Source organism: Acomys minous, assembly GCF_964271855.1.
Source record: "Acomys minous genome assembly, chromosome: 3".
Lineage (NCBI taxonomy): Eukaryota > Metazoa > Chordata > Mammalia > Rodentia > Muridae > Acomys > Acomys minous.
The window spans coordinates 143962662-143984528 of NC_140485.1; the positions used below are offsets into that span (position 1 = coordinate 143962662).

The 21867-nt window shown below is 49.0% G+C and overlaps 1 protein-coding gene across 1 annotated transcript in view; it reads left to right on the top strand.

Annotated features, from left to right (window-relative positions):
• The window catches only part of SMOC2 (SPARC related modular calcium binding 2), a 124509-nt gene that overhangs the window by 80545 nt on the left and 22097 nt on the right, over positions 1-21867 (top strand). Inside the window, exons 8-9 of the mRNA XM_084777464.1 lie at positions 9555-9741; positions 15942-16024. Of these exons, the coding sequence (XP_084633590.1) occupies positions 9555-9741; positions 15942-16024 (270 nt within the window). The remainder of the gene's footprint in view (positions 1-9554; positions 9742-15941; positions 16025-21867) is intronic.

The window sequence follows — 21867 nt, forward strand, 5'->3', positions numbered from 1 at the left end:
CTTGACAGAACTGTTTGAGAAAAATTAGGTAGGGGATATGGCCTTGCTGGAGGAGGTGTGTCATGAGAGGAGGGTTTGGGAAAGACTCGTGCCATCCCCACTGCTCTCTCTGTCACCTGCTCATGGATCAAGATGCGAGCCCCTAGCCGATGCTCTAGTCACCTACCATCATGTCTTTACTCCGCCATCATAGGCTCCAAACCTCTGGAACTGTGAGCCCAGCTGAACTCCATCGTTAGTAAGTGGCTTTGGCCATTGTGTTTTTATCACATTAGCTATGATAGCCCTGAGCACGGTGTTTTTTTGTTTTTGGTTATTTTGTTTTGTTTTTTGTTTTGTCTTTGACGAATGTGGAAGACTTTGGGACTCTGGGCTAGAACAGCAGAGCTGAGCCCTTTGACAGAAGACAGAGAGCTATAGGGTTTGGTGTTTTCCCTGCTGGGGGGTTTCTGTCTTGCTTTGGTCCACTATTTCCTTACTGTGCCTTGGTTTCTCCTTTTAGGAATTGTAACGTATTTTCTGAGTCACTGTATATGGAAAGTATGTAATCTGCCTTTTGGTTTTGCAGGGGTTTACAACTAAGAGGCTGCCTTGAGTCTCAGAAGAGACTTTGGACTTTAGGCTTTTAAACAGTATTGAGAGAGTGAAAGACTATGGAGACTCTTTAAGCTGGACTAAATAAATCTTGCACGGCCATACGGCCGTGAACGTATGCAGGCCAGGGGTGGAATGTCTGAAGGAGACTGCCACCCCTGTGCCCTCTGATGGCCGCCATAAGCTCCCACCCTCTGGGACTGTAAGTCCAATTAAGCGCTTTCTTTTGCTAAGTTATCTCAGTCTTAGTGTTTTATCAGAGGAACAGAAAAGTAACTAATACAGGGTGTTAGTTCCATGTCTCACGCCTCGCCAGCCTTTGGTGCTGTCTGCACTCAGGGGCTCAGTTGTTTTCATAGGGTAGAGCTGTTCTGCCCTAATGGTCTTAGCCGTGATCACCTTACAGACCCCCAAGAACCATTCTGTGGGTTCATTTCTCATCGGGGTGTGCTTTCTGCTGAGGTGTCTGTGCGGATTTTTAATTGAGTTATTTTACTTTCTTATTGAGTTTGGAGGGATCTTTCTCAGTCAAAGATATGTTTTGTAAATATCTTCTCCCTGTGTGTGGCCTCTTTTCATCTGTTTTACGGCATCTTCCTATGAACAGATGTCTTGGCTGCACTGAAGTTCAGCTTATCAGCTGATTCCGTGCTTCTGGCCTGGTTGTGTCTGAAAGTCAGCCTGCCCCCCCCCCCCACTCTGCACCCTGCACTGTGAGTCACGGACCCACCTTGCTTTACCTCTGCCAGGGCTCTTTAAATATACTCCACTCAAGACCTATGACTCCAGTATATAGGTATGTGAAACAGAAGTTAAAATAAAATATTTACTGATTTGCTATATTATTTATTAATAGCCATGATAAAATTTATTTTAGTGCAATTCTTTGATATGCATATAATTTCGCTATTTACTAAAGATAAAAGAAGAATTACATACTAATGCCATGAATGTGCTCATCCGTGTTTAGCTTTATGCAGTACTGTGGAATGTAGAACACCTTAATGTTTTCCAGGGATGGTCAATATTCAGATTTCATAATTGTCTGTGCTGAGGATATTGCTTCTCATAAGTACATGGTACAAGATGTTGGAAGTATATGTAAGGCCCTTTCTGACATGTTTCCTGAGGTGTTTCAGGGAGTGTCTGTTGTTGTGTTGCTGTGATGGTGTCTTAGGGATGCTGTTGTGACACAACACCATGACCGATAGCAAGTCAGGGAGAATAGGGCTGATCTGGCTCACACTTCTGCATTGTTTTCATCTGTGAAGGAGTCAGGACAGGACCTCAAACGGCAGGAACCTGGAGGCAGGAGCTGATGCAGAGGCCATGAAGGGTGCTGCTTACTGGCTTGCTCCCTATGGCTTGCTCAGTCTGCTTTCCTATAGAACCCAGGACCACCACCCCAGGGGTGGCACTATCCACAATGGTCTGAGCCCTTCCATAATTAATTAATTAATCACCACTTAAGAAAATGCCCTACAGGTTTACGTACAGCTTGATTATCTTAGAGTTTCTATTGTTTTGATGAAACATCATAACCAAAGCAACTTGAGGAGAAAAGGGTTTGTTTTAGCTTACCTGTTACTTCTTTTTAGTACATCAATCAGTTCATTAGTAATTGTATATGTGAGACCCTCTGTCTCTCTGTCTGTGTCTCTCTGGGGCACGCACATGCCAGGGCATGAGTATGCAGGTCAGGTGAAAACAACAGTAGGCTCTCTCCTCCTACCACACGGGTCATGGCCGATGCCATCACCCACTGTGACATCTCATTAGCCCTTTGTCTCGCTTTTTTTTTTTAAGCCACTGTTTTAGAGAGGTGAAGAGCCCTGACCTCGGAGAGGCTAAGCCATTGTCTGATCTGCTGTCAATCAACCCACTGCAGTGGGTAAAGCCACCGGCCACAATGCTGGACTTCTCTGTGAAATGGAAGATATCCAGATTTTCCTTTGCAAGCCCCAGAATTCCAAACAAAAACTACTCTTTCCCTCAACTCCCTTCAGGTAGAGCCAATTCCCTAATTCCACAGGCCTTTTCAAAACAGCATTTTCTATATAGCACATTCTTAGACACTAAAGGTCCCGGGACAGAAGGCTCAGAGCCAGAGCTGTGCTGACTCTCTTGGCGAGACTCTTTCCTGGGAAGCCTTGGCAGGGCACACAGTTGCTGGAGCCTGCCCTCTGATGGGGATTTGACCACAGAGGGAAGGGGCCGGGCAGCACTGAAAACAGTCAGGAACTGCTTTGACACTAGTGCCACTGCCTCTGAGGGGTGGGAGAAAAAATGGGATTTCAACATAGGGTCCCTTGCAGGGACATCAGGGACAATGGGGTCTCATCATTTCCTTGGCAGACATTGGGGCATGTGGAGACACTAGCAAGAGATCAGGGGAAGACACTGCAGTTTTGTCGCTGCTCACAATCAGGGCATCTATAGACATTCTACAGGGTCAGCCTCTGTTTGGCTTGGTATGATGCTTCTTTCCTCTGTCAAGATCCAGAATCGATGCTTTGGGCTGCGGTCTATTTGCCAAGCAACCTCAGCTCTATTTTTGGGTCTAGAGGACCTAGATCTAGGTATTTTATTCCAGCCTTTGTCATTTTTTGAAGTATACTTTTTGGTGAGAGGGAGCCACTTTACCTAGTTTGTCCTTTAGGCATGCTCTCAGAGAGGGAGGTGTTGGCAGTTTGTCCCCATCCCAGGATTGTACGCCACATCCATTTCCTGGTTCTATGCTCTCCCTCAGGGTGCCGGTCTTGTGAGAGTCCGGGCCTCCTCCTTCTGTCTGCAGGAGGACAAGGATCACAAGTGTACTTAGTGCCCGCCTGCCGTGTGTGTTGCCTGTGGAGGTGTCGACTTTGCCTTTCTCATTATATATATGTATATATTATATATACACATACATATAATATATACATATATATATGTATATAGTCCTCTGAGATTATATTTTACTGCTAATCATAACCACCACATCCTGACCACTGGCAAACCAAGCATTGTGATTTTGTTTTGGTCTTTTTTTTTTCTTTCTTTTCTTTTCTTTTCTTTTCTTTTCTTTTCTTTTCTTTCTTTTTTAGTGGACAGTCCAGCAACTTCACACTGTCCAATCTTTTTCTGGGCATCTCTTCCCGCCCTGCTCACTCCCCTCTGTCATTTCTAGCAAGCCCAGTTCTGGATTCATCTTGTTTCCGTTTGCCTTCTTTGATCATCTCACATAGGTTTTGTATAATTGGAAAGAGAACCACAAGAGATTCCGTGACTGATGAGCACAGCGTGCATAAAAATTAAGCACTGTAGTCAGTTGTAAGAAAAAAAAAAAAATGAAAACCCACACGGAGAAACCTTTGGCTCATGAAAACACTGCTGATTTCAGCATGATCTCAGAGCTACTCCGAAGCTTAAATTATGGGGCCTCCCCTCCCCTCCTCCTCCAGACCTGTGGGTCAGAAACCTGGGCAGGAAGTGGGCAGCCTCAGAGCAACCCTGATGTTCTATGGGCTCCCTGCTGGCACCTTTCCTTGAGGTCACTGGGTGTTGGCTGTGCCATCGTGGCACTAGTCATGAGCTGGTCAGTGCTCACAGCTAGCAACCATCACAAGGTGGAACACCGAGCCTGTGTGAGAGAGGTCGATAGACAGCGGGGTTTCATGTACACGAAGGCCTCAGCCCCACCTGGCCCCACCTGGCCCCACCTGGCCCCACCTGGCCGTGTCCTGCCTCCCTGCAGCCTTGCCATGGACCTTCCTGTATACTCCTGTTTCCACCCACACTCCCCGCTCACACACGCTGCCTGTGCGGGGTGACGTTCCATGCCTGCCCAGGACGAGCACCTCACCTAGGATGTATGCTGGCAGTCAGGAACTGCATACACGCAGAAGAGGGAATCGATGCCTCCAGCAAGTCCTAGAGCGAATCAGACATTTTCTGAGAGTCCTGCTATTGCAGGGCTCCTGTCGGGGGCTGAGAGTGTGTGCAAGGACGACTCCTGCATTTCCAATCTTTCTCAAAGAATCAGCAGAGGCCCAGCAGTGCGGTGCATGTGTGGGTGGTGCTTAGCCTGTGTAGGCCCCATGCTGCAGGCGCTGAAGGCTCATCTACTGCCCCACATTGCCCAGTAGGAAAGAGCTTCGAGCTCCATGAGTAACTGCAGAACCCAATGGCAATGGGAAGACGAGGTCGAGCTTGGGATTTACTCCTGGAATAAGGGAGCAAGCTTAGCACGGAACAGGGTCAAGGTGTGGAGAAAGGGCCTGCAGTGTGCTGCAGGAGGGAGTACGGGCTCAGGCAAAAAAGTGGGGCACTTCCAGCCTTCCAGGTTGTGGTTGTGACGGCCACCGGGACTTTGGCACAGGTCATTGTAGGTAAATAAACTAGTCCACACCCATCAGAGCATCAAGCAGGCTGCAAGTATGGGTATACACATAGTCTCAGTCTCTGTCTGTCTCTGTCTGTCTCTGTCCGTCCATCCTCTCTCTCTCTCTCTCTCTCTCTCTCTCTCTCTCTCTCTCTGTGTGTGTGTGTGTGTGTGTGTGTATCAGTCCAGCCAGTAGTAGCAGGATTTCAGGGGACCACCATGATGTTTATTATGGAATCCCAGGATCGCAGACCTGGGACCAAGTCCAGAGGAAACAAAGCCATATCTGACTTAGACTTTGTCATAGTGTGATTTTGCATCGGCTTTTATCCAAGTCCCCCGGACATGGAGCTGAACAGGAACAGCACTCTGGCGGTCTCCCTCTTACCTCTTAATGAAAACTTTTCTCTCTAATAAAACCAGAACCTTGGGGCTTTCATTGTCATTCTCCATGAGGGGAACCATGGACACAGAAAGCCAGAACTTGAAGACATCGCAGTCCACACTTCAGTCATGAGGAGAATTCATTGCTCGTCAGAGAGTGGTGAAGGAGAACGCATGTCCTCCCGGAAGATCACAGGGCAAGAGCACGTGTGCAATGCTCTTGGGCTGTGCACCAGCATGCAGCTTTACCCTTCGTGGCATTTTAGTGTCATCAGAGATGAAGTTCTCCCCACTGTGAGGTACACCAAAACAGAAAAACAAATTTTAGGAGCTTACTTAGTAATGGACTTTGTTTTAATTGCAAGTGCAGAGTGTTTATAGGCAGGAAGATGAGAGAGCACCGTGGGATACCCTGGCAAGAGCATGTGCCTCTGCAGAGCCTGAACCTGGGCCGTACCACCCCCACTGGACACTGTTCCACTGTGGAGAGCCTCCCTCCCCAGCATAAGTGCCTCCCCATGCAGGTAGATGCTGTTTTGAGCTCAGCCACGTTACATGATTCTTCAGTACTTTAGTCTTTCTCACAAGTGGATGCAGCAGAGCATTCTTTCATTTCTGAGGTGTTGTTTTAAAAATTAGTACAATGGTTTTGAGATTCAGTCTTCCTTCTCTGTGCCATATATATATATATGTATGTATTATGTATATATGTATACAACTTTATATTATTACATGAAGCATACTTCTGTGCATTTTTTTCAACTCATACATAGGTAACTTTAAAAAGCAGGTTGGGGCCGTTGAGAACACCCTGTGTCCCTCTTTTCACTGGCCATCTCATGAGCCGTATGCTTTAATGTCTCCTGCATACGTGTCCAGGCTGGGATAATGGTCTCATCGTTGGGTCTGCTGTGAGGAGGCCCTGCGAGCTCCTGGTCCTATACATCCCACCAACATTTGGTGTCGGTGTTTTTCATTTGGAGCATGCATGTGCATGGTTGTAGTTGCCATTTTCATGATGGCTGATGATGCTGAGCTCTTTCTTTAAGTGTTTACTGTGAGCCCGTGCCTTACTTTGTGGAGTCTCAGTGGGTTTCAGACTGGGCTATTTGTGGTTTTATTGATGAGAAGAGCTGGGGGTCTTTGACAGGCTTGTGTTAGGAGCAGTCCCCTGCCTGTGGTTGCCTTTTGCTTCTTAATTGCATCTTCTGGTGATTGTTTTAATGAAGTCTAATTTGCCCAGTTTTTCTTCTGTGGTCAGTCTGTTCCAAAGACATGGTGGGGCACTTCTACTGCCTGTGTTCAGCCGCCACACTTTGGGTTTCCTGTTCATGTCTCCCTAGCCTCGATGTTTCACACAGCTGTTGTGCCGCACGTGTCTAATTTCTTTCCTTGGCACACAGCCCTTCTGATGTTCTGCTATCATTTCTTGGGGAAAGTTTCACTTCCTCGTGAGTCACTCTGGTCCTTGTCAGTATCAATGATGGTGGATTCTTCATTCTTCTCCATCCATCTGTCTATATAACTGTCACACCCCCGTGTCTGGGTGAATGATTTTACAGACCCTTTTCTAACGTGGCGATATCAGCCCCATCCTTGGAACAACTCTTCAGTCTTTATTTAGGTCATTTTGGAGGCCACGTGTTAGTTTCTACTGAACAGCTTCTTTGGATTTTGGTAAGAAATGTGCTGTATCCACTGATTGGCTTACAGAGATCAACGTTAAAATGTTCCTAAGTCTTGCTACTGGCCTGCATGTTTTGCCTCTCCATTTAGTCAGTAATGACATTTTAAAATATGTCGACTCTCTCGTTATGGATTTATTTATAAATATTTTAGTTTTGATGTTATAACAAGTGACATCCAGTTATCTTTATTTTGCAATCATTTATTTACAGTATATAAAATATAAATATTTTTGCGCATTAATTAATAGTTTCTTTCTTTACAGATGTCTTAGGATAATATATATGTTGTGTGTGTTTAAAGACATTTGTATTTCTTTCATTACAGTCTTTATTGCTTTAAGGTGAAATCGTTCACCTTAATAAGACCTTGTCAGAACATTGACTGCGCTAAAGCAGCCGGAAGTGCCTGCCCTGGGGCGCAGTGCCCTGACAACCTCTGACAGGGCTCTTGAATACTGCCTGTGAGGTTCTAAACGGCCTCTCCGGTTTTGCAGGACAGTGAACCCCCTTTCCTAGAACCCACTTGGGGTTCCAATGGCTGCTTCTTTCATGAGGCGGTGAGGAAGGTCTGCTGCGCCTTGGTCTGCTCAGCTGGTGTAGTCACTTAGAAGTAACCTAGGCTATTTTCCTGAGTTTGGGAAGTCCAGAAATCCAGCTTCTAGGTGCAGGCACATTTGGTTTCTGGAGACCTACTTTCTGGTCTATGGATGGCACCTTCTTGGGGTGTCTTCACGTGGTGGAAGAGGCCAATGAGTTTACTCTGATCAGCTCTGGGTTCTACCCCATGACCCAATCACCCCAAAGATTCCGTTTCCTAGTTCCATCACCTTAGAGGTGAAAGTTTTGATGTGTGATTTGGGGACATAAAAATGTGCACATTTGTATACACACATGCACACACATACATACACACACATGCACACCACACACACACATACATACACACACATGCATGCCACACACACCTACCCTTTATGGTAGGAGCAAGAAGTCTCATGGCGACACAGACCTCTTCAATTTAGCTATGGTTTACTTGGCACTTTTTCAAAATTTGTATTTGTTCATAGAATGTACAGCCTGATTATCCGGCCACAAAATATTTTCGGTGCTCCATTCCAAGGACATACTGTATTTATGAGAATGGTAGTAAAATTCTTTTTGAAATATGCCTATGAAAATTTATGTCATATTTGAAAGTTCCTCATAAGCAAAATGAAATTGTTAGGATTAGAGAAAACTGTAAAAATTTGTTGCACATATTGTAAGATATCAGAGCCTCTCTGGCACAGGCAGATGAAATCCTGTTTGTATGAATGTCCGGGGCTGGGTGGGTGGGGGTGGGGGGGAGGGAGATGATTGGTGCAGACACAAACTGCTTGAATATTGGGAATTCAAGGCCGCTAGAAAGATACAACCACACTCTCTTGTACGATAAGCCACAGCGAAGGCAGAGGATGTTTTGATAAGCAAATAGGAACTTCATAAATATAAGACAGACAAGAAGGTGATTCACTATGTTGTCACCTTCTTGGCTCCTCCGAGGCCCCAACCACTGCAGAGGTCTGCACAGGCCACTCTTGGAGTTCCTGATACACAGGTGTTAGGTCCACCTGGAATATGCGCAGACGGCGCAGATCGAATGGGAAACGGTACAGCATGTCATTTGAGGTCCAGGTTTTAACTCCCCTTTTGTGTTTAGTGAGAGTTGAATAACCCCCACATGCTGAGCTTATCCTACAAGATGTCGGTCTGAATAGCCTCAGCGTAGGGTACCAGCAAGGAACCTCCGTTGTGGTCAATACATACAGTGCTGTGGCTGGGGCAGCATCGAGGCCACTGCTTCCCACTTGCCAACTTGTAGAGGTTTTCTCTTGAGTGTGGCATCCTTAGCTTGAGTGGAGCCTTTCCTTGCTGTCCTGCCTGAGGGAGAGTGCATACAGCCAATCAAGGGTCTTTGGGTTTTTATTTTCCCACTTACTTGTTTAAGCCCAATTTGGACTGTTAGGAAAGAGGTGTGTGTGTGTGTGTGTGTGTGTGTGTGTGTGTGTGTGTGTGTGTGTGTGTGTGTATGTGTGTGTGTGTATGAGAGAGACAGAGAGAGATTATCTGTTTGTTGTTTGGTGGATGCCCCTTGGATATAAACTACTGGTGGCTAAAGATAAAGAAACCAAGTCTCTAGCCAAAGAAGAAGAGATGGCCTTTGTGCACTGTAGTACATGCTCTGCATAGAGAAGCCGGTGTTTCCGACGCGGGAACCTGTGAACAATAACCAGTGTTTCTTAGGGACTGTGCACTGAGGGGCACGAAGTATGAGCACCTGGGAAGAATCACACGTTCTTGTCCTGTCTCATAAAACATCCCAGCCTTACACCTGGGGCTGAGGAGGTAGGAGGGAGCCACTTGTCTGTCCTCAGGCCTGGTTCTCATGGCAGTGGGGGAACAGCACCCAGCATCATCCAGCTGTGTCTGCCCACTGGTCTCCAGGCTCCATATGCCTGCTCACCACCTCTTTCTTCCTACCCCTACAGCCTCATCCTGTGACCAGGAGCACCAGTCGGCTCTCGAGGAAGCCAAGCACCCCAAGAATGACAACGTGGTGATCCCTGAGTGTGCACACGGTGGCCTCTACAAGCCAGTGCAGTGCCACCCATCCACTGGGTACTGCTGGTGTGTGCTGGTGGACACTGGGCGGCCCATTCCCGGAACCTCCACGAGGTACGACGCATCCTTGGGGGAGCTTGGGAAGCGGCATTGGGTCACGGAGCCCGGGAAGTGGAGCCGGCTCTCCAGATTCTTCCTGTTACGGGTTCGGCTCCTGTTGGACTCAGTGCCCCGCTCTGAGTGCGAACCCTGTCCTCTGTTCTCTGCGCTTCGGCTGCTTACGGAGAGTGGCTCTGGCCATGGGAGGGAGAGCGTATCTTAGCAGTAACGGGCCATCAAGTACGAAGCAGAGAAGATAGACCAGGAAAGAGCATTTGGGCCACGCCAAAGACTAAACAGCCCCCTTTTGATGCTGGCCTTGGCCAGAGAGGTTAAATATTTGAGAAGCCAAATGACTCGTAGCTTTCTGTAGAAGCAAATAGCTTCTATGGAATGTAAATATTTGTACCTAGAAATTATGATTTAAAGAGAAGAACATGTGAGGGGCTGGAGAGGTGGCTCAGCAGTTAAGGGCACTGACTACTCTCTCAGAGAGGGGACCTGTTCCAGTTCCAGGGCATCTGGCATCCTCGGTACAGACAGACATCCATGCAGGCAAAAAGCATCAATGCACAGGGGGGCGGGTACGTAAGGCAAGAGTGATCAATGTGATTCATGATTTGCTTCTGTTTTCTGTCGGTCTGAACAAACAATTCTGTTCTCCTGGAGTACCAGCAGGAGCTGGTACATATGTGGTTATGCACGGTGTGTGTGTGTGTGTGTGTGTGTGTGGTGTATTCCTGAGTGGGTGCATGTACCCAGTGGGTTCCTGGCAGCAGCCTTCTGCTATACGACTTTGATGGTACATCTTTTCTCTTAGAGTGGCAAGCTTCGCTCTCATTTCATCCCAGGTGCCTGGATGAGCATTGGATGCTCCTTAAATTATTCCCCCAGTTGTTCATGCACTATAGCCAGCACTCAGTAGGAGGCCCTGGTCAGCATAGACCTCAGAGGGCAGAAGCACAGCACAGTTGCTCAGAGGGCAATGCCTTCGTCAGAACCAAGTCCTTCCAGCCCCTGAGTGAGGCCATCTTCCTAGGGAGGCCGGAAGGGTGTCCTGCTTTGGCTGTTGTAACAGTGCTAGGACATCAGAGCTGATTCGGCCAGTCAGTACCACCCTGTCCTCGCTGCACTGACCCAGAAGGCTGAGATGAAGCAGGGCCCTAGGGCAGCCTTAGGTGGGAAGCAAGCACAAGCCACATGGCTGAGCTAAAACCGCCATCATTCCTGGGGTTTGCTGTGGTAACCCATTGTCCTTTGTAGGTAAACAGGGAGTTCTGTTTTCTGAGCAGCCTTTCTTGGAGGTGATCTTCCTACATTCTCGAGCCTCTGGCTTCTTCATGCGTCACTTGCGGCACCACTGGGCTCCCGCCAGCTGCAGGCTTGGCCCCATGCACACGTCTACCACAGAGCAAGGAGAAGCAGCCCTGGCACATGTTTTCTAAGAGTTGGCTAGTGAAAAGTCCTTACCCAGTCACAGCCAGCCCCTCCTCCAGCTGGCTCGGAAATGGTGAGATCGGCATTTGTGACGCTGTCCCCGGAGAACCCAAGGACAGTTTAGACTGTGATTGAGTAGAAAGCCAGACTTCCTCTTTCTTCTGTGCAGACCTTCCCTGGGTTTCAGCCCAAACAGGACAACCTCAGGCTCCCTCTTCTGTGTTTGCCTGATGGAGAACCGTCCTCCCCAGAGTTCAGGAAAGGGCACAACCTGAACCACACTGAGAGGGCTGCTCAGGAGGCTGTCTTCCTCTGTCTTCCTCTGTATCCAACCAAAGCCAGAAGAGGGTTTGTATCCTTTGGGGATGGAGTTATGGACAGTTGTGAGCTGCCATGTGGATGCTGGGAATCAAACCCACGGCCTCTGGAAGAGCAACCGGTGCTCTTAACCACTGAGGCGGCACCTCTCCGGCCCCAAGGGAGTTTCTTTTTTGGCTTGACGTGAACTGATGGACTTGCTCAGTTGCCATCTCATTCCTAGGCTGTCACCAGCCCAGGCAGGAAAGGGATCCAATTACCGTGGTCCCTTCGTCGAGCACTGGGGCACTTGTAGCATCCAACAGTCCTGCAAACAGGTGACACCAAGATAGAGAGCAGTTCAGAGGTGGATGGGGGGCACCTTCCTGACCAGCCTTTCTAAGCAGGGGAGGGGGCAAAGCCATGGGGAAGATGAGCCTGTGGGGGCAGAGGTAGCATGTGGAATGCAGAGAGCTTGGCTGGAGCAGGGGAAGCAGGGAGCAGAGACCAGCGCTTTCAGTCAGGCCTAGGATCACTCCTCCCACACCAGCCCTGATGGACAGGCTGGCCCGTGTTGTCGCACTTCCTCAGTGGTGGCAAGAACATACCTGTCTTCCTCTCCTTCCTCTTCCTCTCAGTAAACACTTGGATGACTTGACCGGCCTCGGTGTTCCAGGCATGGTGCCGGAGGCTGAGGGGCTCAGTGAATAAAGACGATAAACAAACACCAGGGCTTCCTGACAGGAAGCGGGTGATGGTGACAGAATGGGTCCATGGCTGAGGCTGCATGAGGAAGCGATTTGGATGATGATAGATCTGGAGGGGGTTGGGCAGGAGCTGGGACTTGGGGCACAGAAACAGGGTGGCTGCGCGTGGCCTCTGAGATGATGACACTGCAGTGGGACAGCAAGGGTCAGGGAGCGAAGGCCACATACACTGTGAGCAGAAGACAGAGCGTCACCAGGCAGTTTTTGCACAACACCGAGCAAGGCGAGAGTGGCCCAGGCCACCGGGGAAGCCCTGGCTTGTGCTCGCCCTAGACAGAGCTTGGCATTTGCTTTCCCAGTCTTCTTCCATGCTTTCCCATGATGGCTCCCTAGAAACCAGGGTGCTGCAAATGTCGGACATGTTGCCTCTTACAAGCCACTGCTCTCTCCTCATGTACCACAGAGGAATGAGGCTCATCTGTTGTGGACTTTAGTCAAAGTCGCACAACCCGTGCTGTCCATCTTTGAAAAGCTGACCTCCCCTCCAGGGCACACAGGAGACGGGATGGTGGATCTTGCAGGCTCTCCTGCCCCTTTGGGTTGACTTTGGGTCGAGGTTGACATTCTGACCATATTTTGTGTGACCCTGCATGGAGTTAGGGCGCACCCGCCAGGCCTGGTGGCACGGAAGCTGGAGAAGGGGCAGATTTCTACCTGGCTGCTGTCCAGTAGTAGCAGGGCCTGGGCCGGCGCAGGCTATTGGATTCCTCGTGAGGGCTGACTGCCAGCTGCTCCATTAGTGTAGGAACAGACTTCCCTTTTACCTCTGCGAGGGCTGCCTCAGGCTTTGTTGTCCACCTGCCCCGTGCTTCAGGCCGGCCCCGTTTGCCTCAAGACAGCCTCTGCTCCTGACCCCTGCGCTCTGCACAGTGGCTGTGTGCATGTGGCCATGTGGGCGTGAAATTGCACTTCTCCACGGTGGCAAGCCTGGTATCTGATGGGCAGCCACAGTCAGGCAATGTTCTTCTTTTTCTTCTTCTTTTTTTCCCCCCTTTCCCTCCTTGTGTGAAATAAGCTCTTGTGAAAGAACAAAGGCTGTTACAGCCAAGTTCACTTTGGTTAAACCCGCGAGCACCGATCCAGATCACCGTGTCTGCACTGGCAAAGCCTCTCTCGATGCTCTCTCAAATGGGCAGAATGCTGTCACTTAAACGTGCTCTTCAGATTTCAGTACCACTGTGAGACTCAAGATAGGTCAGCCCCCAAGTTACAGCAAAGGTCAAATGAGCTGTCAGGGAACCTGCGAGCGGCCTGGCTCTCTGGCTCTCAGACCCCGGTGGATGACCAGGGCGCTGGAAAGAAAGCTCAGCTTCCTGATGCTGCAGCACAGTCCACAGCCCATAGTATGTGACTACAGGTCTGAGGACCTGTTCCACCAATTAGGAGCTGTGATTCACAGGTCACAGGTTGCTGCCACCTGACCCCTAACCCTCAGGCACTGCCTGGCAATTGGAATGAAGATCTACTGCCCAGGGTGTTAATTCTCTGTGTGCAGGAACAATGGCTAATCACCCCTGAGGCAGCCAACGATGTCCCCTATAGCCTTCAGATGGATTCTGGCTCCTGTCTGATGCTGTGGTCCTGGGCAGGAGAAGCCAGCTGAGTAGGGTCCCTCCGCCCTCCGGCCTCTGCCCTGTGGTTGTGGATGTTATGTTGTCTGGCACGGAGCCTCTGTGTTCTCAAAGAAGACAGACTCATGGTTTTGGGATAGCCTGTGCTAGTTCAGCTGTTTGCCAGGTTGCATCGGGGAATCTGATTTTGCAGGCAACATTTCAGAAAGATATTAAGTTTGTGCCGGGTGTAGTAGCACACACTTTTAATCCCAGCACTCGGGAGGCAGAGGCAGACGGATCTATGTGAGTTTGAGGCCAGCCTGGTCTACAAAGGCAGTCGAGGACAACCAAGGCGTTTTGTGTATAGAGGGTGTTGATTTCTCTGGTGCCAAAGCTGATGTTCAGGGGAGGAAGGCAATGGTGCTGTGGCACTGAGTCTTGTCACAGCTGGACTGCAGCTGCTGCTTGGGCCTGGTGTTACATCCCAAGTTGTTGTTGTTGTTGTTGTTGTTGTTATTATTATTATTATTATTATTATTATTATCATCATCATCATTATTATTATTGAATACTATAGCATATCATATTGTCTTTGGTTTTTTGAGGTAAATTCCCATGTAACCAAGGCTAGTGTCAAAACCACTATATAGCCAAAGATACTTTATACTGTCTTTTAAAATGTGTGCGCGTGTGTGTGCGTGTGCGCATGCACGCGCATGTGCGTGTATGTGAATCTGGGCACATACAGCCTGTTTCTACTTCTTGAGTTCTAGGACTACCACCATGCCCAGTTTCAGAAGGCCTTAAGGAGTGTCTCCTAATGAGAAATTTCATTTTTTTCTTACTTTCTATGGTAGGAAAACAAATCAGTAATGAAAAATGAAACTTGAAATAAGTGTGACTTCACAGTCCTTTCTGTGAGGAGAAAGGGAAGTGGCCAGGAAGAGAGGAGAAGCCAGTTGAGTTTTGCCATTTTATGACTGGAAATGTGCAGCCCTAGGATCTAGAACATTCCATTCGTAGACACTCCCCATTAGCTCCTACTTGCCATTCTCCTTTCCCAGCCAGGGCTTCCTGGCTCTTGGTCTGCGCAGTGCTCCATGAGGGAGCACCTCCTGCCCATCATCCACCACACATGCAGCACTGCAGTCCCTAAGAAGGAGTCTCCAAGGTAGGATCAGTGGATGAGACTTGGACAAAGTGGGGTGTAATTGTGGGAAACAGAGAGGAGACCCAATCAGTGCTAAAGGTCGGGGTCAGTTGGTAGCTGGGAGGGAAGGCTGGTATCATGGGGTCACACCTCCCACTGGATGGTACAAGCCAGCATGATAGATTGTCATGAGACACCTACCTCGCTGGGACAGACCTCTCCTGTCGCCCACAACTAGTCTTCCCTTGCCCCTGACCTCATAGTAAGAGGACAGTGTATGGTGCGAGGGAGGACGGCGGTGGTCTCTGGTACAGCACTCTCTCAGGCCTGGGCAAGGGCAGTTTCCAGAAGCTGTACAGAAGCATCAGAGGTCCAGAAACATTCAGGCAGCAAGCACCTCCAGGCAGACGGCACAGGCAAGCCTACTGAGGCCTCCTACAAACACCAGCACCACCATAGCACGATCCTTCCTTCCTTCTTTCTCTTTATTTACTTTTTAATGTTTGGACAAATTTTTGTAGCTCCATTTGTTGGATTGAAAATTAGTTAGCCTTTCAAGGACATCACTGCGGGATCCAAGTTCTTCCTGAAGGTAGCTAAGTGGGCAAACCCTTGCCCCATCCGTGCTCACAGTCTTCACTCCCATGTACTTGAAAACTCTCCAAGAGGCAGCTGAGCATAAAAACTGCTTTTCATAAAGTCACAGAGTAGAAGATGGAGGTAGGGGGGCACGGGTGGCTGAGGAAACACTAGACAAGATGCTCTTAAACTAGATTAAGGGGCCAGGCCTGACCGTGTGGTTGAGCAGCGAGTCCTTCTTGTCTGTTGACTGTAGATGTAAGTCAGTCTAGGGCTGTCCACTCAGGCCACCGAGGAGTTAAGTCAAAGGGCTGTGACACAAGGGTAGATCTTACGGAAGATTCTGGGGGCTAAAGCTGTATGTCGCTTGTTAGATGTGAAAACCTGGTGATGGCTCCAACCCAGGGTCTCACCCCCACTCTTGTCTCCTAGGTATGAGCAGCCCAAGTGTGACAACACAGCCAGAGCTCACCCAGCGAAGGCCAGGGACCTGTACAAGAACAGGCCACTGCAGGGTGAGTACAGCATCCGTGGGGGTCCTGTGACCACTCAGTGTTATCTGGGGCACCTAGTGGACCCTGTGTCTTATGGCTCCTCTAAGGGCCTGAATCCCAGCAGACATGGGAACCCATGTAATAGGTGAGTGAGACACATGCTGGTCTAGGCGCTAACTCAAATTTGGCAGTGTGTAAAGTGCCACCAACACATGACAGATTGGGCAAGAAAGAAAACGTGTCTCTAAAGTGAGGCACCGTGACAAAACTCCTAGGAGTTTCTGCAAGGCTTCTGGTTACTCCATGAGGAATGGGCAAGCTGACGTCACTCTTTGTCGGTCTGGCACTTGAAGCTCGTAGTTGGCTAAACACAAGTCCATCTGCGTACCAAGTGAACTTAGCAGCAAGGACTGTTTGGGATTAAATAGAGGGTGGAATTAAATTAACAATGAATCAGAGCATCTGCCAGAAGATGCTTCTCGGGTGTTTGCTTTTCTCAAAAGGCCTGTCTATGGCTAACAAGTCTAACAGGGGCCTCGGCCGATGGACCTACACTGACGTCATGGGGGAACTCAATGTCCGAAGTACAATCATTAGAAGGAGCTCACTGTTTATTCCCTCAGGTTGTTTTGTTTTGTTTGTTTTGTTTTCCTTTAAATGTCTACAGACTGCACATGCTCAGTCAGAGTCTCCAGGCTCGAGAACCTGCTCTGTAAAATCCTCCATACTAAGCAGGACTGGTCTGGTGTCATCTGGTCAGGAAAAGTCCTCCTATAGCAATTGTCTGTGCTTCCTTCATGGTTTGGACTATATTGATAAAGAGGGTAATTTATAAACAAAAAGAGAAGGCCAGCGCACCTGTATTGACGTAGGATCAGTGGCATCCTGTGCGCATGCTCACTGCAGAGGAGTGAGGGGCCTCGCCCTGCTGTGGAGAAGCAGCACACTTTCCTCCCAGAATGGTTTTCCTCCCGGAATGGTTAGTAGCAGCCTACTTCCGGCTCTGATGACCTTGACCAAGGCTTTCTCCTGGTTCCCACTCCCCGTCCACCCACAGGCTCAGGAACCTGCGGGTGACATCCTCTTCAGGACGTCCTGTTACTTTCTGAGGGTAGCTTCTTGGCTTCCTGCTTCCTGGGTCAGGGACTGGGACCCAGAGGAGGAGGTTCAGGACAAATCTGGCTTAGAACTCCTGCCTGGGACCTTTGCATATGAGTGATATGTTTTTAGAGACCTCTTGGCTTCCCCAGAGGCTGTCTGGCCTAAAGAGTATTTTCCTAGTCCTCATGGGATTTGATGATATGCTGGGGGTGGGCTGGGGAGGGGCTCCTCTTCTCTGAGGGGGACTAGGGGGAGGAGGGGGAGGAGGGAGAGGAGGGGGAGGAGGGGGAGGAGGGGGACTAGGGGGAGGAGGGGGCAGGGTGGGGCAGGGTGGGGCAGGGTGGGGCAGGGCGGGGCAGGGCGGGGCAGGGAGGGGCAGGGAGGGGCAGGGTGGGGCAGGGTGGGGCAGGGAGGAGAGGAGGAAGGGGCTATAATTGGGATGTAAAGTGAATAAATAAATAAAAATTTAAAACTGTTAAGAAATAAATGGAGTCCTGAGAGAGAGAGAGAGAGAGAGAGAGAGAGAGAGAGAGAGAGAGAGAGAGAGAGAGAATTTTCCCACAAGTACCTTGTCTCTGAAATCAGACTTTGAGACAATTGCTCAGTTAGACCCCGCTGGCTTACAACTCCCTGCGCAGCTGGAGATGGGTTTGAATTTCTGGTCCTCCTGCCTCTACCTCACAAGGGCTGGGATTATGGTGTCCGCCAGCACTGCGTTAACTGAAATCGGGCCTTTGCATCACTGGGCCGCATGGTTTTTAAAAAGCAATACGCTTGCTGATGTGACCAGTCTTTCTCATAGCCTGTAGAACATTGTCACCATGTCCTCTGCTCTCAATGCGTATCTTGAAGGACCCACGACTCGACTCAATTATCATTGACACAGTCCTGATGACATCTAAGCACTATGGCTTTTCTCTGTATAAACGTCTCATATAATAACTGTCTGGTGGGGCTTCCATTCGGCTCCTTTCATGGTGGGATTTCTCAGCGTAGGTAGCTTCTGTTCTTGACTCAGAGGCTGGAGTGGCCAGTAAGTTGGTGAGAACCAGTGGCCGTGGCTATGGAGAACATGGCACATGTCACTGTTTGCCTGTCTGAAGGGCTGAAGAAGCTGTTCAAGGAGCCAGCACTCAGTGTGTGGAAGAGTCTCTGTTAGGCCAAGCCAGGCGCTGCACTGGGCTTGCACAAGGGCAAAGGACCATGGGGCCTCACAGCAGAGACGCTGCTGCCTCACCGTCCTTCCAATGTCCCGGCCCTGGAGAGGCCAGCTCTTCTGCAACCCCAAGATGTTTGGGAGAGTGGCTGTTCACGCCCACTTAATAGCTTTCATTAGTTGGAAATTATCCTTATTAGGAGAGAAATCCAGGAAAGTCCTAAATTAACTCCAGGATGTAGGCTCTTTGTGTGTGTGTGTGTGTGTGTGTAGGAGAAATTTGTTTTCACAATAAGCCAGCAGCCACTGGGTAGGCGCATCCTCATGTGACGCACAGGCTGAGGGGTGAGCTTTCTTTTGGGAAGACGCATGTTCCCTCTCTGTATTGCTTTCTTCTGGCTCAGCGGCCTTCATCGCCTGCAGCCCTTGCCTGTTGTAGCTCATGCCAACTGACAGCAAGTGATGACATGGGCTTTGGAGCCCGACATTTTAGCGTTGGGCTGTAGGTGGAAAGCTGGCTGTTCAAAGTTCTTTCATGTTGTGGGTTTCTCTATTGGGCCGCCTTACAATGGCTTTGAGGAAAGTGAAAACCAGGTTTAGCAGAAACATAAGCAAATTCACAGAGCCATCCTTTTCCCTTTGGCAGCTCTTCTTTTACTTCTTTTACTATCTTCTTTTGCTCCTAATTAAAGTGCCACACTGGGAAGCAGCTGGAGAGATGGACCAGCGGTTAACACCAGGTGCTGCTCTTGCTGAGGACCCAGCCTTGGTTCTCGGCACTCACATCTGCGTTTCACACTGTTATTCTGGCTCTGAGGCAATCTGATGTTCCTGGTCTTAGAGGGTGTCTGCAGGCATGTATACATACCCACACACACGAATATGCACAGGTACATAAGTAAAAAAATATTTTTTAATCTAAAAGAAGCTCATGGGTGTTTTGAACAACGTACCTGCCCTGCTCCTCCACCTCCCTCGCTCTCCTCATCTCCATCCTCTTTTGAGGACTTCAGTGTGATCTTCCCTCAGGGCTCACCTTCCCAGAACATCTTCCTTGTCTCTCCATCAGCATCCCCCTGTCTGGGGATGCTCCCATGTACCCAGGCCTTTAGATACTGGCTGAATATGTGGACCTACTGGCTTTGCCCCTTTCCTGTACCTCACAGGCTCCGCTGGGTAAGAACTAGCCCTTCAGCTCCCTCCCATCACCACAGAGGCCCCTGCCTATGACAGAACAAGGGGCGCTGAGTCGCTTCCTCTTGACATCCTTCGGCATTTGTCGGTTTCAACTAGCATCAATTGCTTTCTTCTTTAATTGTTGCTTATGTTGTGCTGGGGCTCTACACTGGCTTCTAATAACTCACTACACGGCTGAGGGTGACCTTTGAACTCCTGATCCTCCTAGGTGACAGAATAACACGTGTGTGCCACCCAGCTTCACGTAAGCAGCGCTGGGGACTGAGCCCATGTTAGGCAAGCATTGTACCGTGCCTCGCCTGCGGAAGAAGGCTTTAAATGAATAAACATTTCCAGCGCTGGGAGGGTAACTGATCCTGGAAATTCACCACTCTTTTATACCTCAGGGCTCTTCCCACCCAGCGAAAGGAGGAAGAGGTTCAGGAGTGCCTTCTCTACTTGCCAGCCCTCAGCAGTTGCAGGCGTAATTATAACCCTCGACTTAAAGCCTCAAGCCACCGTCTATCTTCTTCAAGCAATATTTTAGCATCATTGTAAATTGCTTCAAAATTAATTATGACTTTCTGAGGCAGCAGAAAATGATCCTCGCCTCGCCCTAGGCACAGCTTAGCTTGCCTCCCACAGGTAATTAGACCCGAAGCTGTGCATTCTTGCCAGGTATTTCATGACACATGGAGAGGTTGGTGTTTACCTTTCTTGCCAAGTGGATGGGCAGACAGCGCCTTCCACAGCCAGAGGGTTCCGTGACAGTGAGAGATGGCAACGTTTCTCTTTAAAAGAAAAAAAAATGTCAACTTCCATTCTTTCCCCTTTTGGGTTCTGTGCTGAACTCAGACACCAGCTGGCTGGGACAAGGTGCCTTTATACTTGTTTATTTATGATTCACTGAAAAAAAATTGAGACAAGGCCTTATATAAATGCTGACCTTGAACTTGTTATGCAAGGAAAGATTGCCTTGAATTCCTAATCCTCCCGCCTCACTTCCTGGCTTCTGGGATGATAGACATGTACCATCTCACCTGGCTTATGTGGTGCTGGAGAAGCCAGCCCAAGACCTCCTGCATGCTAGCCAAGAGCTCTACTGACTGAGTTACAGCCCCAGGTCACACGGTGCTTTAGAAGTAATCTTCTAAACTTGAACATACGGATGAAACGTTGCTGTTGGGTGACTTTGTGCTCGAGTCGATGACACGTTCCAGGGTACAGTTTCAGCATGGGCTAAGAGTCCCCCCTAAGTGGTGGTGAGTGAGAGTGAGAACCAGTGGCTCCATCATGTCAGTTTCTGATTATTGGTCATGATGGCTGAGTGTGAAGGTGAATTTGTTGTATTATTGGTGGACTTCGAGAAGACAATGGAAAGAGTGGACATGTCATTGGTTTCAACGAGGGAAGTCAACCGTGGGTCCAGTCAGTCAGGAAAGTGATTCTCACCTTACCCTGGGCACAGCTTAGCTTCTGACTTGTGCCTTCTCCCCGAGGCTTTAAGAACGAAGAGCAGAGAAAGGAGCTGGGAACAGAGCATCCCAGTGGCTGGGCAGAGGTCAATGTAAGAGCCTTGCCTGTTGGGACATTCTGGTAATGTCTTGCAGGTGTGTTACAGGAAAGAGCGTCAGGGACACCGGGGATAAAGGAGATAAACTTTGTTTTCTTCTTCTTCTTCTTCTTCTTCTTCTTCTTCTTCTTCTTCTTCTTCTTCTTCTTCTTCTTCTTCTCCTCCTCCTCCTCCTCCTCCTCCTCCTCTTCCTCCTCCTCTTTCTTTTCTCCTTCTTATTTTTCTTCTCCTCCTCCTCCCCCTCCTTCTCCTTTCTTCTTCAAAAGGCCGAGTTATAAGACATGAACATGGGGCTGAAGGCAAATGACAGACAAGAATGAAGAACGAGTGCCTTGGATTAATTGACTGAAGTTCCAAGTTAATTTTTTACTGGAATAGTGCACTCGGTTGATAGTTGCTTTCTGGTTTTCAGAGAACGAGAAGAAATTAGAGTTTTGTTTTTTTTTGGGGGGGGGGGAGGATTACGGGAATTGTTCATGATAAAGTAATAATAGACAAGGTAGAGAAAGACAAGTTTCCCCACTAGCCTGCAAGAAAAATAAATTATAAGTGCCAACCAGAGACTGCATTTGTCAATGCTCTGACAGCCACAGGGGCCTGAGTGAGCTGTGATATTTTCTCAGTTACTTAGATGAACACGAGGATCTTCCTTAAGGAAGCTGAATTTCTGGGAACTGTAAATACAGGACTGCTGGGGGTGGGGGTGGGGGAGGGAGATGGAGGGGGGGCTTGAAAGGGGTAGGGCACCAGAGTGAGTGCTCATGGCATTCTGTCAAAAGAGCATTCTCATAAATTAGGGGGAACATAGTTTCTGTGCCCCACTTCTGGATGGACAAGTCCCTGAGAGACTCCCCCTTC